Here is an 18251-nt window from a genome sequence, read left to right on the forward strand (position 1 = left end):
TCTGTCAGATATTACCCTTAGTCTTCACATTTTTTTCTATTTTATTTTACCGTCACCTTAAAGCTTATACAGAATTAATTATTAAATATTCACAAATGACAAAATAATCAGTATATTTGGTATAAATAATACACTGTGGAATTTTTTTGTAAATGCCTTTGTGTTGACATCCACAGCTGGATGAAGGAACGCCTCCTGAACCTGAGGGCTCCTTTGTGGATTATCAGACCACCATGGTGAAATTCTCCAAGGCCATTGCCATCACTGCACAGGAGATGGTGAGCTTAGATATCCACGTTCACCCCAGTTTCATATCAGTCAGCATGACAACAATATTTGTAATGGCTGTTGCCAAGTTAATCTGCCTGTGATGATGATATACTGCATGTTCTCTCTGTGCCCAGATGACTAAGTCTGTGACGTGTCCAGAAGAGCTTGGTGGCCTTGCCTCGCAGGTGACAGTGGACTATGGGCAGCTAGCACACCAAGGACGCCTGGCAGCAGCCACCGCAGAGCCTGAGGAGGTGAATAGGCATGATCTCTCTCTTACAGAGGAAGCGGGGAAAATGATGTATGTTTATGAAACATTAACTCTATCGCACTGTATTTCGCATTGCCGTTGTGTTCCTGAAACATCAGTCTAAAATATAAGTTTAGGTCTGCATTTTACCCCCCAAAAAATGAATTCGGATGTATTTACTCACACACAGATCAAAGCAGATGTTTGCCGTTCTTTGATATGACGCCCCTTCCTCAAGGCTGCTGCCGACAGCGTGAGATCAAACAGAAATATATTCTCACCCCTCCAGCATATATCGTTCTCAGCGCCCACGTAGTCTTTTCTTAAAGCTTCTGTGTAGTCCAGAGGACAGCAATGTGTGAAAACATTGGCCTAATAAGCACACAGCTCTCATCAATATCTTGTATATAACAGGCTGCTGGAAACCCTGCTGGTTACCATAGCGACATTGTACCTCTACAAGTCTAAAAGCCTATAGTGATGCTTATAATGAAGTACCACCCACCCGTGAATCTCAGTCAGGAAATTTAAGGTGTAGTGCCAGCATACCCTCTCTGAGGGTGCTAGAAATGAGTTTTCATCCGCCCAGCGGATAAAAGACATGCCAGTTCAGGACATGATTGCCATTGTCTAGGCATTGATACAAAGACCAGAGGATGGACGCAGTACTAGCAGCTGCCCTGTTATGCTTTCAGGTGGGTTTCCAGATAAAGACACGGGTGCAAGAGCTGGGCCATGGCTGTATCTACCTGGTCCAGAAAGCTGGAGCCCTGCAGCTCAGCCCCACAGACAGCTTCTCTAAGAGAGAGCTCATCGAGTGTGCCCGTGCTGTCACTGAGAAGGTAAGCTACGTGGAGCTACAGTTGCTTTCCAACTGGTAAAATAATCTTCCAAAATATTCCACTTCAGAATTAAGCTTTTTTAGGCCTATTTTTTAACTGCAGGCTATTTTCGCTGTTTCATAAAGAATGTCAGCTAGAATTTGTCATCTCTGCCATTTGGAGTTAAGTAGTTGCATTAGCCACCATTATCGTTTTTATGAAAATATATTTCATGCTGTACTCATCATCATTATATGAAGATTTACAATTCAAATTATGTAAGAAAGAATGTGTTGTAATTAGTTTCCTTGCATGTGCTGGCTTTAAGAAGAGACAATTTGGCTGTGAATAGTTGTTTACTGTAGTGTAGCTGACAGGAATGCTTCTCACTGTTTTCTCCAAGGTTTATTCAGTGTAATACAGTCTCCACTTATTTGTCAGCCATATAATCCCAATTAGTCCTAATGCTGAACTGGTATAGTGACTCAAAAGAATACAAGTTTTATGTTGAGCAATTAAGAAGGTAATAGCTTGTGCCTCGCCACAGCAGCCCACCAGTCATACAGGTCATAAGAGTGTGCTCTCCTGACCACCCTCATACAGTGTAGTGAGACTATTAATGTGCCCCTGCTTTGACCCTGTAGCTCGCTAGGCTTGCTGCACACAAATTATAATTTCTTTCCCTACCCAGCCCATGATTTGAATGAGGACTCATATCAGATTTGAATAATTTGTGGCCTCATGCGTATTGATATCTAAAGCTTGTGCCTCATTGAAATGTACCTCTCAGGGCTTCCCATTTGTTTGTGAGTGATGGGCAGACAGCAGTAGAGTAGTAGTAGTACAGCCTTAGAGGGAGTTCTGTGATTTGCAGCGTCAGGCTCATTGGCTTAAGTGAATGTGCAGCAGACTCTGATCTAATGCATGTTTAACCCTGCTCTTTTGTCTTGCTGCCAGCTTTCTCCCTTAATCAACTTTGACCAGATTGCTCGTGGTTTTTCATGGTCTGCAAAGATTGTCCACCTGGCTGAGCTGGCATACAAAGGCCTCATCAATATGATTTTAAGAGGAAAACTGTGTTCTAATGATTAAACATGCCCAAAACATAGAAAATTTGTGGTTGTATGTTGATTTTATGCCACTATCTTGTCTGAAAACAGTTTGTTGGATGGAAATGTATCAAATGCAGTGCTTTATATATGTTTCAGGTGTCCTTGGTGCTGTCAGCATTGCAGGCTGGGAACAAAGGCACCCAGGCCTGCATCACAGCAGCCAGCGCCGTTTCTGGCATCATTGCTGATCTGGACACTACGATCATGTTCGCCTCAGCTGGAACACTGAACCCTGAGAACGAAGAGTCTTTCGCTGACCACAGGTGCAATGACCTTGTCACAAACATGAGACCAAGATATTGCTGATGTTGAATGAAAAAAACTACAAGGAAGGAAAGGAATTAAGGAATAAGAAGGGAAAATCCACTTTTCAGTAATTGTTTTCATTTGTAATTTAACAACAATGTTGAAAATAGGCAAGAGATTTAGAATAGGTTGTAAGGGTGCTGAGATCATAAAATTCAGCACACAAAGGTGTATTGTTTAGCTAAAAAAAGAAAAAATAATCATTTCAATTGGACTGGCAAGGTTTGCACACTGCAGTACATTTGCTTCATAGTCCTGTAATTAGTCAGAACAAGAACTGCAGCTTTGAGAAATGCAGTTCATTCAGCAGTTCCCCACTTAAGCTGAAAACTGAGAAACATTTCACATAATGAATGTAAATCGAAAACAGGCTTTATTAAAGACGCCTTCTGTTTAGGAATAGGACAGCTTCCTTTCATATTGCTGGTACTTGAGTGTGACTGCAGAGCAGATTGTGACATAATGTGTCCAATCCCTCAGGGAGAGCATCTTGAAGACAGCCAAGGCGCTGGTGGAGGACACCAAGCTGCTGGTGGCTGGAGCCGCATCCAGCCAGGAGAAACTGGCCCAGGCTGCGCAGTCCTCTGCCAAGACCATCACCCAGCTCACTGAGGTGGTCAAACTGGGAGCAACCAGTATGGGCTCCGAGGACCCTGAGACACAGGTATCACACTTACAGCAATCAAAAACACATTTACAATAAACAAAGTCTGCTAAAACCACAGACTTTTTGACCTCATATAAATGCCGATTCTGCACATAGTTATTATAGTATTGTTATTATTATTATTAGTAGTAGTAGTAATAGTAGTAGTAGTAGTAGTAGTAGTAGTAGTAGTAGCAGTAGTAGTAGCTTATTGTGTAGTTTTAGCCCTCTGCAATGGATGACCTCTATCTTTCCATTCACCCAGGGTCAGGTTGTCTGTGTAAGTGCAGTTTCATCTGATGTACACTCTATGTCCTTTCCCCATGTGTGTAAGCCTCTATTTCTTCCCTCCACTAAGTCTGAAGTATCATGACTAGGTGGGAGTGATAAGCACAGCAGTGTTAAATCCTCTCCCAAGGGTGCTACTGATAGACTATACTCTGGCCATTGTGTTGTATTGATTCCGGCTCTATCTCCTCAGGTTGTTCTGATAAACGCGGTGCGGGATGTGGCCAAGGCTCTGGCCGAGCTCATTGGAGCCACCAAGTGCGCTGCGGGCAAGCCAGCAGACGACCCGTCCATGTATCAGCTGAAGAGCGCTGCCAAGGTAGAGGTTTAGCACTGCATTGATTCCAGCGCCAAGAGTTATCAATTTATTACTCAGCTGCTGCGTTCTTCTTGAGATATACTGTGTCAGGATATGCGGATAAACACACTGGGAATGCTGTCTTTGCATTTACAGCTATGTTGCGCTTGACTTATCTGGGAGTGCCATATGACAGTCCTTATCAGGGTTTGTTTGGCATTCTCTCTGTCATATCTGTATGTTCCAGTGTCACTATGATGGCTTGTGTGTGTGTGTGTGTGTGTGTGTGTGTGTGTGTGTGTGTGTGTGTGTGTGTGTTAGTGCGCTCGTCTCAGAACTGTCTTTGTGTGTACAAACAGTTATTTCTGCATTGTGACCGTTGTGAATGGAAGGTTATCTTATCTCTCGAGTCTGTGCTTGAAGCAAAGCTCAGCCAAGCCAACCGTTTTCTTGTCACTTTACCCTCTCGCCATCCTCATGACCACTTTTGCAGATATATCCCAGCAGCTTTGGGGTGAAAAATAGACTGGAGATCTTTTGGGTCTCATTGTGCCCTAACCTTGGTGCGGCTGTCGCCAGTACAGTGAACAAATCAAGATTGAAGTATTTAGTTTGTGATAACTGTGCAGCAACCCTTAAGCAGAGGTTTGCCTCTCTAAAACCCCTCTTTAAACCTCCACAGTTAATTGTTTTGCTTCTAGCTATCTATCCACCCACACCATATAACCCTAACTGTTGCACAGAGTTTCCTCTACTTTCTCGTCTAAATGGAAATAGGGCCACCCGTGGACTTAGTCATGCTGACAGATTGTTTCTATTTCTCCAACATATGGTGACCTGCGAATGGGACCCTCTCAAACTCCTGGTGATCATGTTGCACAGATTCCAAACCTTCCACAACATATTGTACCCTTTGAAAAATGATGCACAGACATAGCTGAATCATTTGAAATTTTTCTCTTTCCAGCCTGGGAATGTGCTAGCATTACAAAACCAGCTGCTTTGAATGTTGAAATGCATCTTTCTTTCCCCAGCCTGTTTTCATACTAATGATCTGATTAGTTTGAATACAGCCATGCATTAGATCATCGCCTTCAATTTATGTAAACATTATTCATTATAGTAAAATTAGAGAAGGCAGAAAAAACAGGTTTTGTTGATGCTAACTGAGGAGAAAGAGCTCCATCTTCTGGTTTGATTCTGAGCATTATTACCTCCTTTATTTGACAGGTCATGGTCACCAATGTGACGTCTCTTCTAAAAACAGTGAAGGCAGTGGAGGATGAAGCCACTCGTGGGACGAGGGCACTGGAGGCCACCATTGAGTGCATCAAGCAGGAGCTGACAGTAAGAGTGCCTGACAGGCCAAACCATTCTCTCTGTCCTATTGGGACTCTACTGATGAGGCACAGCCTCCTTGCCAAGCTGGCTCACAGCAGGTCAGGTGTATCTACAGTATGTCTGTAACACTAAGCAAAATAGGAGAGCTTTTTGTTCTCTTTTCTTCTAGCATCTACAGTATTCAACTCTGTTCCGCCTCCTTCCCCTTCAGCCCCTGCAGGTTTCTCACAGCTCTTATCAGGGACTGGGTAGTAGGCACAGGGAGGGTGAGAAAGGAAGAAGATTTCAGGAGCTTTTTTTTTTCTCATGTACTGCTAATCCTTATCAGAAGACCCTTAGCCCCAGAGCAGGCGTTACCAAGGAATGCAGCCAAAGCCAAATCAAACACAGTCCATCTTGCTCCCTAATATATTGCCATCAAGATCGGAAAGATCTGTCCTCCTTGCTTTTACAGTTGCTACTACTATGTGCGGTCCATTTGAGGGTTGGGTTTTGGGGAGGACCTCATAATACAATACTTTTCACAATACGTGCATCATGATACGATTTGTATCCCAATACATTGCAGTACTCTACGGAAATTACTAAAAGTGTTTAAATAGAGTTTAAACTGTAACTTGCCACATAACACCTAGGTAGACTAGTAAAATATACAAAATGTTATATGATAAATTAGATGACAAACTGACTCAAAATTGTTTAATTCCCATTCTAATTCAAAACAGCCAACTAGCCAACTGCATAAATGATACATGTCAGTACAAAGGGCCAGAGAATCAATACAGTATTGCGAAAAGTAATATGATACTCAGCTGTATTGATTTTCTTGTACAGCTCTTGTCCATGTGGACTTCCTCATTTCCTCTCTCCGATTGGTCCAGTCTATATCAACATACCTGATCCTCAGTCAAACCTATATCAGAGTACCTGTGGTCAACGGTGTGACTGACTCATCTTGTGGCCAGGTGTTCCAGTCCAAAGACGTCCCTGACAGGTCCACCACACCTGAGGAGTTCATCCGCATGACAAAGGGCATCACCATAGCGACGGCCAAGGCGGTGGCGGCAGGCAACTCGGCTCAGCAGGAGGACGTGATCGCCACTGCCAACCTGAGCCGCAAAGCCATCTCTGATATGCTGACCACCTGCAAGGTGCTAATCCACACTACCCTGCCAGTAAAAGCCTCACACAGACAGCACCAGGCTGCCAGGGAACATGTGAGCCCAGCCTGCTGGGTGGAGATAGGACAGCAGAGTCTAGTTTACTTTAGATGACTGCTCCCGCTGTTACTGCTTGCGGTAGTGACTCACTCACTTTTCAAAGTCATGCCGCGGAACATCAGTCAGTACGTCCTTCAGCTACCGCAGAGCACTCATAACAAGGCCAAAGTGAAGACAGGACAGCATTATATACAGTGTTGTTTTCTTGTTGAAAACCAAGATATTTACTGAAACTGTGAAAAATAAGATCTTCATTACGTGCAGGTCTTACTTTGTGTAATTGGTGTTGAGGTAATGTTTACATCCCCAAATGATATTTTGATGACAAGTAACTTAAAATTAGAGGTGCCCAAAACCTCAAATGGCACACTTGCACATTTTGCAGTTTCTTGATTCTTGACATTCATGTGGAACAGTATTTTTGTCTCCTGTCGGTATTTACCATATGATGTTGTTTTTGTCTCCTCTCCAGCAAGCAGCATGCTACCCTGACGTGGGCGACGAATTGAGGAGCAAGGCCCTGCAGTTTGGCTCTGAGTGTACCACCGGATATATCAACCTTCTGGAGCAAGTGCTGCAGGTTAGAGTGAAGCGAGTCTCATAGCTGTGAGAGGTGGGAAGTGTCTTGTGTGAATTTCTGAGTGAGCGTGTATGTCTGCAGCTATTTGATGAGGAGATTATGATCTTTACTCTTAAGAAGCAAGTTTACAGGTTTCATTCACAAGGTGCAAACTTCACAGTGCTCAACAAATCCTCCCTGGCTTCTTGTCTGCCACACTTGCTTGTCCCTGTTTTCACTGCGTCATCATAATGAACCGATGACTGAAAAATGATCTCATGAATGATTACCATGCTCACAGCAGTCTTCAGCCAAGCATGACAGAACTGAAGAGTTGAAATCCAAGAATTACTTTATATCCAAGGGCATTTGCAAGGCATCCGCCCTCCATCGCTCATTAGTGATGTATAATACTTGTCAAGTTGTGCACATATCTTATGTTGCCTGCTGTTAATAGCCCAAATACTGTTAATGATGATGAGAAGCTCAGAAGGGTGTTGATTTTAGAGGTGAGCTGTACTTTCAACCTCACTGCCACCAGACTGCAGAGTAACAGCTAAAATCTCACAGCTCAATCACAGGTGGCAGCTATTTTTGCACTTGTGTGTGTGCGTGTGTACATGTGTGTGTGTGTGTGTGTGTATGTGTGTGTGTGTGTGTGTGTGTGTGTGTGTGTGTGTGTGTGTCTGTGCAAACACAAAAATTTAACAGTATATTTAACAGTACATTTTTACCACAGCTTCCCCCTATACAGGAGATGATCCTCCTAGATTTTGGAGTACCTTGCTGCATAAATTTGCATGTTAATGAGGGAAAACTGACTCCCGAAACTGTGATAACTCTTTAAGACTTTAATAAACCCATGTGTTTCGTGAAGACAAGTGGAGTGTGTCAACATAGACATATTTGCTAATTAGAGCATTAATTAGCCTAATTAACGCCCTCATTCACATAACTGGTTGTTTTTAATATATCATGGTGATTATGGCGGGACAATACGCAGCTCAAGAGCCTCTTATAATCTGTAGTCGAGACACGCTCGTAAGATGGCAAAACAGATTGAGATATTGTTTAGTGTTAGCTGTTATTAGTTTGATTAATCATCTGCAGTTTGGAAGAATGTGAAACTTTCTGCTTCCTTGCATGTGTGGCTTAATCAATTTGTCAAGCAGTGTGTGAGTGTGTGTGTGTGTGTGTGTGTGTGTGTGTGTGTGTGTGTGTGTTTGTGTGTGTGCTTGAATGAGAGCAGGCATGAATGTCCAGGTGCAAGTAGTCTAGCATATATGTATAAATATTTAAAGAGAGACAGAATGTGCTTTTTAAGCTTGCCTGCTGAATTTGCTCTCGTAATACATGTGCGTGTGTGTATGTGTGTGTGTGTGTGTGTGTCTTCATGCCTGCAATGGTCTCTCACATGTCCAGGTGCTCCAGAAACCCACAATGGAGCAGAAGCAGCAGCTGGCCGTACACTCGAAGCATGTGGCGGCGTGTGTGACAGAGCTCATCCAGACAGCTGAGGCCATGAAGGGTGAGGCCACACACCATGCTGCCATACACAATCACACACTCTCTCACACATACAATACACACATATTCACACAAACACCATCTAGAGACCCCATACTGAGGTCAACATTTTTTGGGGATCCTAAAAAGTAAATTGAAGTAATGCATATTTGACATTTTATGTGTTTGTAGTATGAAAGAGTGTAAATTCACTTTTTCTTTCCTCAGGGGATCAGAAATCTTCGCTCTTAGCTGGTCAGTGGCAACTGTATTTGGGCTAGTAAGGCTGCATGGATTTCACAGCTTCTGTGCTCTACATAGAACCTAATTTTAAAATGACTGTCAGACATTAATGTGGTCATTTTATTATTAATTAGTTTTTCAAGGAACTCTGTTTTCATATCAAAGGATATGACGTTCTGACCTTAAAGCTGGGAATGCCTGAACTAGCAGAACATAATATATAATTTATACTCTGTTCCTGGCAAGGGGATTCCCATTAGGAACTAGCTCATTTTGATAAAAATGCAAGAACATGACAGCATTGTGATGCTAGAGAGATTAGGCAAAGGAACCCTAATCCTCTTGTGCATGGATGATATTTATGGCATTACTGCGTCAAGCCACCAAACCTGTCTGTGTCTCTAAGACAGGTTATGAAAATCACTTTAGAATATTGAAATTGTGCTGTCGAGTGATTGCTGTGAAAATTGTTCCAAATTGAGCTCTGCTGGGTGGTTGTGACACAGACTTACCAGAGTGTTGCCTCTAGAAGCCGTGTTGCCACATCTCTGAAAGGACTAATAGATTGTGTTTGGATGAGAATTAGATTTCAGCGTACAGCCTGAGACCCACCGGGGCTATCCACTTCTTCTCTAATGTCCCTTGTGCTCTCCTTCTCTCTCTCTCTCTCTCTCCCTCTCTCTTTCTCTTTCATTGCTGCTTCAGATGGAGGTAAGTGGGATATGGTGTGTTTTGTTCCTCCAGATCACCTTTCATAGACTCAGAGGGGGGGATAGGGGTAGCGGGGTAGGGGGCGGGGGTGCAGCACAGATTTCCCCAGGGCTCAACATAATCTACGAAAACATCATTCCATCTGCTTCACCAAGCTGTTCCCAAACAGCTCCATTTTATGGGCACTTTAAAACCTATAAAAAGACAATGATCCATCAAATGTGTATTTCTCCTAACTCTTAGTTAATCTTACTTAACTTTGAGGCATTACAGTCATACTGCAATCAGTTCCTCGGAGTGAGGCTAAGGAACTTGGCTGTAGTCTAAAGAAGAAACTTGGATTGTGTGAATGAACATGCAAACATTTGGTTGAGGCATAATATTGACTGTTTTGTTTTTTTAAATCACAGAGATATCCTGTTTTCTAAAGTGAATGAAATGCTGGCCCTTTTTTCTGCGCTTAGAAAGTGTGTGATAATTCCTGTCTGGGTTTGTGGTGATCACTTTCAGGTTCAGAATGGGTGGACCCTGAAGACCCCACTGTTATTGCTGAGGCTGAGCTCCTCGGAGCTGCAGCGTCCATCGAAGCTGCAGCCAAGAAACTAGAGCAGCTGAAACCCAGGGCCAAGCCCAAGGTATTAGTGCCCCTCTCAGCCCTCTCCTCCCACACAACCATCACTGCTTTTTGCCATTAATCAGCAGGGAGACTATGTGGGCCGAAGGTAGGAAAAGGTGACACTGACTTTGAAGTGGAGTCATCTTTTTTGGTGACTAAGCTGCTATCCCGATGTCATTAAAATAAAATAAAAACATTTTTTTTTTACACAGTGTTGACTCAGACAAATGGTTCAGTGAGCTGATGCATGATCATTGAAAAGTTACATCAAGGTCACTTTTGGAGATTATTGAGTTGAGTTGCATTGCCGGGAGACAATTACATCGCCTGGTCCTGCGGCTTATGTTGGCATGAGTTCAAATGTATGATGAACTGACTACGGCCCTTTTCGAAGAGGAGGCCCTCTGTCTTATTGAACCTATTTCCTTTGTTTTATTAGTGTTTCTCCTCTCTAATGCTAAACTGAGGGAGGCTTTATAAACCTGCTATTCATCTACCCCATGCTGTGGTATTGCACAAAAATCCAAACACAATAACAAATGAAAATATAGTGGAGGACAGGCGGTAGTAATGATAGAGGTGATGCTTTATGAAAGTGAAGACACTTTTTGTGTTGCACTGTGCAATGTGAGGTTGCATTTGTGGTGTGCTTCTGCATGATGTTTTGTTTGTTTGTCTCTGGAGACTGGATAGCTAGATCCCAGTGATCTTTCTGTGCCTGTAGTGCTTTTCCCCTTTTCTATACCTCTTCCAGTATACACAGTGCTTGTCACTTCACCCAGTCCCTCTGTGTGTATGAAGAAAAACATATGTTGGTAACCTCATTTTGGACTGAAGACGTCACATTGTAACTCCATACATATATGCTGCGCTTAAGAGAAGCTTAGCATTTATGAAGGGAATTAGAGAGGTACAAGCATTTTGGATGTCAGGGTCTCCCTCTAGTGATGTAATAGGATGGTGCAGTCGTACCAAGAGGCATTTAAGGGGGAATACCTATAAAGTTCACTACACAGATGTGAGGATGGCTTATTTTTTTGTTTTGTTTTGTTTTGTTTTTTTGAAACATTTATTAGTATCACCTATACCCAGAAATGAGAGAGGATGGTTTGTCATGTCTGTAAGTCTGTGATGGGATGTTGAAATTCCACATCAAGAAAAAAAATTAAACTAAAGACAGAAGACATGGCTATGGAAGAAAGATTTTCTAGCGATATGAGCCCATGATTTTTGGCACAGGGTGATTATTGCTTCTATAAAATGAAGATCTATAAAGTCTTGAAGTACATATTCACACATTCCTGTCTGCGAAGTTAGTCTCATGCTTGTGGTAATGAGGCAGGATCAAGTTGTAATTGATAAAACTAACTACCCTATAGCAGAGTGATAGCATATAGGCTTCCTTTGATTGTGTGAATATGGCCTTTTAAAAAGTATTTGAATGTGTTGAAAAATTCTCCTCTCCTGCTACTGGAGTAGACAGCAAAGGAACTTTTGTCACATTCACTCCATTCTGAGGCAAAGATAATAAAGTAGCATGACTAAGCCAACATAAAATTTTATCAGAGAGGTAATTATATGCAGCCAGTGTCAAACAGGTATCTAGATGCCTCTGTCAAAGAATTAATCTGCGAATGACTAAAAAACCTTTTATCCTCTTCTTATTCCATATTTCCTCCTCTGTGCTCCCCTCCTCTCCTTCCTGCTCCTTTGTTCCTCCCACCCAGTATGTGGGGGGTCTCCTGCCCCAGCATGCCTCCCTGCCCCCCCCATTCTCTGAGCTGTTGTAGACCTGGAAGCCTTCTCTGCAGGGCTCTGTCTGATATGTTTGATATATTAGGTTGTTATTCAGTCCAACTATATATCAAACATATTCCTACAGTGTCCCGCCCTGTCTCCAGCCACGTGTGCCTTATGTGTTTATGGAGATCTGTGGTCAATGACATGTTGTTGACTGCTCAGGCAGAGATGGCCGTTTGTAAATTGTCCCTGAATCAATGCATTGATCGTCATCCTGATCTTCAGTTCAGTTCTGTGGGAGTTCAGTTGTGGGGGCGCTAACTGCCGCTAGAAACTAAACGTTTTCGTGTTGCTTCATTTGAAAAGATAATGCTAATCTTCATAAATTATGCTCCTTATAACAAATGATAAAGTATTAATGCCACTTTGTAATCTCTCTCATTGTAAGATGTTGCACTTTAAAGTCTAAGTTGATTTGTGGTTCTGCTTTCAGCAGGCAGATGAGACGCTGGATTTTGAGGAGCAGATCCTAGAGGCAGCAAAGTCCATCGCTGCAGCCACTAGTGCTCTTGTTAAATCTGCATCAGCAGCTCAGAGAGAACTAGTGGCACAAGGCAAGGTCAGACAGCACCCACACAGACACTCAGCATGATATATATATACATTCATGTGAATAATGTAGAACCGTATTGGCATCTTTTCATCCTCATTCTCTGCCCCAGGTTGGAGCCAATCAAGCAAATGCAGTGGATGACGGTCAGTGGTCACAGGGCCTCATATCAGCTGTGAGTATTAGTTTAAGTTTAGGATCAAACATTTGTTGATTTGTTGAACCCCTATATGTAAATACCAAATGCCATACGGGTTCACACAATGATGACTAATCCTGTTACCTGCCAGTGAAACTCACTGCATTTGCAGTATTGCAGACATTGGAAAGCAGGTCTGTCACAACATTCCCACACGTTTTACATCAACCACGCAGTTTTGACTGGAATTGTATTACTGAAACTATACCATGGCTAATTACTTTGTGTCACAATTACAAGGCTATATCAAAGGGTTTTTTCTGTTTTATTTTCTTCTTTCTTCCCATTTTTCTTCGCTTGTGTGAACTGAAAGCAACCTGGAAGTATAGTTTTCAAGCAGCATTTAATTTAGTGCCAGAACAGGAAGGCAAATTGTGCAGTTTCATCCCGCAGTGTTAAACAAAACTGTAAACTAAACTGTAATTAAGCGTGAATATGATGTTTTTTGTAGGCGCGTATGGTAGCAGCAGCCACCAGTAACCTGTGTGAGGCAGCCAACGCCTCAGTCCAGGGCCATGCCAGTGAGGAGAAGCTCATTTCCTCAGCCAAACAGGTTGCAGCCTCCACAGCTCAGCTGCTAGTGGCCTGCAAGGTCAAGGCTGACCAAGACTCTGAAGCCATGAGGAGACTGCAGGTAAGCAGCCCGACAATTATGCCAATTTTCTTTTGCACATTGAAATTTACTATGACCACATTGATTTTGTGTGTGGTAACATTGAGTCTGTCATCTACAAAGGCTGCTGGCAACGCGGTAAAACGTGCATCGGACAACCTGGTGAAGGCGGCTCAGAAAGCAGCATTTGACAAAGCTGAGGATGACAGCGTGGTGGTGAAGACCAAATTTGTTGGAGGCATAGCCCAGGTGAGAAGAAATGATGAAAATTTTGTTTTTGCAAGGCCTGCAAATCAAATCACATTCCTATTTTGTAGTTTAGCATTTTCAGTGAACTTTTGTGCCCCCTGAAATAGTTTACATGGTTCTAAAAAGTAAGATAGATGTTACGGAGAAACAGCTCATTGGCATCAAAGCTTTCCGAAGTTGTTTAGCAGGCACCCGCAGCCGTGTGAACATCATGTCTCTTGAAGCATTTTAGCATTCCTCTGTCAAAGCAAACAACAAACAAATCACTTCTCATTCATCCTTGCCCAAACTGAAAGTTATTTAGGAGTGGATGTCTACTCATCCAAAAAGTCTGGGTTGCCACAGGAAGCTTTAGTGTTCATCTGGAATGGTTTAGTCCATATCTCATACGGTTGTGAAATCCCGGTTAGTCATCTGATCATTTCTGTGATTGTCTATTTGCTGATCATTTTATATCGTAATATAGTATGGTGTATGTTTTTTGTAAAATGCAATCATAAATTCTAATTGATTTCTAAAACCTAAAACAACTACAATCAGCTCATCACTGTCATTCAGTTTGCTGAATCTTATGGTATGTCGAAGTCCATGCATCATAGTATGACACTAAAACCTTCAAACCCAAATATAACAAAACTTCTGTCAATATGTAGAGCAATTACTGATGATCAAGAAGATGTTTTCATTTGGTCAGTGTGATAACCTAGACAGTCAGCAAACTATCACCTTATAGAAAGCATTGATCCTGAATCCTTTCTGCACCTAATCTTTGTTTTCCTGTCCCAGACCAAATACAGTGTTTGTTAAAAAGTATTTTTAATGATGACTTGCCTCATCATTTCCCTGCTGGAGTGGAGAATAGCCGGAATACACTTTGATGCTCTTAATCATGACAGTAATTCTTTGTTTCCTCCAGCCCACATGGTTTGTGTCAGCAGGTCCTTCGTACAGATCTGCTGTTGCTGCTCAGTCGTGCGTGGCTGATATGTGAAATGAGCATGAGAATATTATATGAAGCTTCTCCCGTGTTGCCAGTCTGTCCAACCTAAGCTATTATAGACTATTTTACTGGGGGAAAAAGACCCAGTGCTTTACAATTATTAGTCTCTTCAATCACACAGAAAGTGAGAGGCTGCCATTTATTAATATACATTTCAGTAAAATATACATGAAGGCATGATGGGGAAAAAAGGGTGGGTATGCTGTAGCTCACTTTACCAAGACATCTTTATTGTAATTGTAACCATCCAGAGAGATTCATATAGTAGTTTAAGACACCGTTTTTTGACACTATTAACCAAAAATGACATATATGATCAGTTAAAGATCAAATGTCATGTAAAAGTTGTATATTGCAAGAACAATATTCACTGTAATAGCAGTTTGGAATAATGTACAGTGGGTGGGATGGAGTTGTATTGTATTGCATTGTATTGTATTCAATGGAAATTTTGTCTCCTTCCACTTTGCTAGTTTTTCTGTGGAATAAGGACAAACACTTCTGATTTTGGAAATAATTCATCATAAAACAATTCCCAGTTAAAGAAAACTCTCAAACTCCAACACTAGGCACAAAAAGCTGTGCAGCTCTACCAAGCCGTCTCTCAGCGAGGTTTTCAGTGAGCTCAAAATCCAGTGTGTATTTGGCAAACTGGGACAGACACACTCACACACACACACACACACACACACACACACACACACACACACACCCACCAACACACATGCACGCACACATAGTTTTCACCCTTCCAGAGGCACATCTGTCCCTAAGCTGTTGTCTTTAAAGTTGGGCAGTCATACTGTAATAACCTACAATCCGCCATCTCCCAAATCAACCAGAGCTCTGCACTTAAGAAAAGAAAACACATTCTTAATGCATACTTAATTTTTAAGGAATTCAGTTTGTTGCCACAGACAAGCTACCTTAATTAGGTTATGAGTTTTCTGTTGCCCGCATTAAAGAAAGCCCTTGTGTGAAGTCTGTGAGAGTCCTTTTAATATATAATAGAATAGCATATAACCCATATTCTGAGTAATCTGAGGAAAGATTCTCAATAGATTTTTATAGCCAGATGTTTCTGTACTGGATGTAAATCAGTGAATATTTGAAATGATATAATTTTTATTATGCTGTACGCTACACTTTCTCATTAAATTGTCTTTTTCTGTAAATGTTCTCCAATTTGCCATGCTGCCACATGGCAAATTTTGTATCCTGTGAGCTGAGTCCAATGCAACCATTGATTTTCCACTTCAAGTTACCCACAGGATTATGAAAGGCACACTGTCTGTCAGCTGTTCCTCTCCTCCTCAGATCATTGCTGCACAGGAGGAGATGCTGAGAAAGGAGCGAGAGCTGGAGGAGGCCCGGAAGAAGCTGGCTCAGATCAGACAGCAGCAGTACAAGTTCCTGCCCAGCGAACTGAGGGAGGATGAGGGCTGATTGGCTGGGCAGGCAGGATACGAGCATCTGATTGGACCATCTTGCTATGGAGAGACATTGCCGATGTGTGATTGGCTGCTTCTCTGATCTAAGCGAGCAGCATACAGCACTTGAAACAGGCCTGTTTGATGCGAAAAAAACAAGTGCCTGTGCTCTGTAGTGTATTTGTACGTGTGTCTGTGTGTGTGTGTATGTATGTGTGTGTGTGACGTGTGTATGTATTTGTCAGAGAATGGAATCAGACTTCAACACGGCGAAGGTTGTTACAGTTGTCACTATGCGCAAATGGAGACAGTACATTTTAACGAATAAGGAAGCTGTATGATAATAGGCATCACTGCTTTGTGAGTGTTACTTATTCATGAGTGTTACCGACCGTTACAATCATGGATCAAAATGGTCAGAACGCAGGCGTCTTCTGTATTTTGTTGAATGTTACAAAAGCAGGTTTAGAGCAAATAGAAACGGCCTGATGCAGCTGGCAGACCTAACCTAGGGATCCATAGCTTCTACTTCACACATTAAATAAAACACATAGTCAATCAAATGGCAAGAACCTGATGCCTCATTTCACCACTGGCTTGCATGCACCATAATGTCTATACATATCAATCAAGCTACTAACCAATAGAGTAGTATAGCGTGGAAAGGCACTAGTATTTTGATAATATAAATGTGAACTTGGGGTTTGCTGTTGAACCAGCAAATGTCTAGAAAATAACGGTTCTGAGAGACTATATTGTTCAGCTTAGCACCAAACAGAGAGTGGCTCTGATCAGACTGGATGACAACGTGAAAAGAGTGATAGGCCATCGGCATACAATAGCTATAAACATATACTCATTCTTGACTTATTTTTCATTTTTAACAACTGATGTATAGCTATTTAAGTAGCGGACAGGTGAAATAAGGTTTGTTGAGAATAAAAACAGGGTCTGTCTGCAACCAAACCTGTTTCGTTCCTCAGGAGGACCAACGCACCATCTAACTCCGCCCCCACCAGCCCTCCTTCCCTCATACACACTGAGCTGTACAAGGAACATTTGTTTACATTGTTTGTCATGTTTGCTCTCTCTTGTCTTCGTGGTATAATTCCAATTCTTTTGACAGTGGCCAGATTTTGTTTGAGTGCCCACAGTGCACACACACACACACATGCGTGCACACACAGTCCTGAAGAATTATTCTCCGCCAGTCACTGCCCTCGCGTTTGGAGGCATTTTCACTCTTGACTCTGTCTATAGCAATACATTACTTTGCATATTCTTGCAAATCAATGAGAGTCAGTGCAGTATTTGGTGGGAAGATTGTGTGTGCAATCATATTTTCACTTTGGGCTCTTGAACAAGAAGAAGAAGGCTGCAGAATGCACTTAGATTGGTCATACCCTTATGCACTGAGGAAGGCAGTTATCGGCCTCCATCGTTTTCAATGTAGGAAGCCCTCCTAACACAGTAGAATGAAATGGCTTCAAGCTCTGATTTGGGAGTCTTAATCAATGATAATTCAGTTTGTTTAGTATGTTAACGTCTAATATGTTGGCGGTTGTAACCAGTCCGTCTTCTCAGTCTATTCTTGTCAGCATCTGGTCTGCATCGTGTACTAGTGCCTTACGTGAGTCTGCCCTGCGAGCAGCTGAAGAGCAGGCTGGGTGGGGGCCTTAGCCTCGTCCTCTCTGGATCAGAACATTATGCCAGTCTAATCCCTGTCGAGGTCTTAAACTATCACCTAGTCCTATGCCATACAATACAATGCCTTGGCTGGTGGCCTATCTGCCTACCATCTTATATGCTGATATAAAAGGGCATCCATGGATACCTTAGGATTTAGAGACTCTACCAGAAGACTAACACTACATTGCATTCCATGAGCATGTGGCAATTTGTGATTAAAAGTCGAGAAATTCATTACGATACTTAAGTCCCTCGTCAATGTTGGACCGAGAAACTTCCTTGTTTCATTGTTTAACCACTATAAAATGAAGTTTTTATTAATAAATGTAAGAATTATCCTGAGATATATTGTCTAACCGATTTGTTCGAGTATTAACTGAAATAGGAACCGTTACTAGCTCTGTTATGAATAGGTGTTGTGCTTTCTTTAACAGACTGCATTAGTTTTATGAGTTTATGCTGTATGTATATTATTTATCTGGTCACAAAAGTATTTTTTGTATTCACCAAAAAATAAAGACTTTCAAACAACCA

At 42.1% G+C, this 18251-nt stretch overlaps 1 protein-coding gene across 1 annotated transcript in view; it reads left to right on the forward strand.

Moving 5' to 3' along the window:
- The window catches only part of tln2b (talin 2b), a 91424-nt gene extending 73173 nt beyond the window's left edge, over positions 1-18251 (forward strand). The window contains exons 42-58 of the mRNA XM_030053993.1: positions 177-278; positions 405-524; positions 1216-1362; positions 2550-2716; positions 3240-3423; positions 3887-4012; positions 5222-5338; positions 6298-6483; positions 7025-7132; positions 8534-8639; positions 9566-9571; positions 10082-10206; positions 12421-12546; positions 12650-12712; positions 13188-13370; positions 13473-13598; positions 15916-18251. Of these exons, the coding sequence (XP_029909853.1) occupies positions 177-278; positions 405-524; positions 1216-1362; positions 2550-2716; positions 3240-3423; positions 3887-4012; positions 5222-5338; positions 6298-6483; positions 7025-7132; positions 8534-8639; positions 9566-9571; positions 10082-10206; positions 12421-12546; positions 12650-12712; positions 13188-13370; positions 13473-13598; positions 15916-16044 (2121 nt within the window). The 3' untranslated portion in view covers positions 16045-18251. The remainder of the gene's footprint in view (positions 1-176; positions 279-404; positions 525-1215; positions 1363-2549; positions 2717-3239; positions 3424-3886; positions 4013-5221; positions 5339-6297; positions 6484-7024; positions 7133-8533; positions 8640-9565; positions 9572-10081; positions 10207-12420; positions 12547-12649; positions 12713-13187; positions 13371-13472; positions 13599-15915) is intronic.

The sequence above is a fragment of the Myripristis murdjan genome, chromosome 6 (genome assembly GCF_902150065.1).
Source record: "Myripristis murdjan chromosome 6, fMyrMur1.1, whole genome shotgun sequence".
Lineage (NCBI taxonomy): Eukaryota > Metazoa > Chordata > Actinopteri > Holocentriformes > Holocentridae > Myripristis > Myripristis murdjan.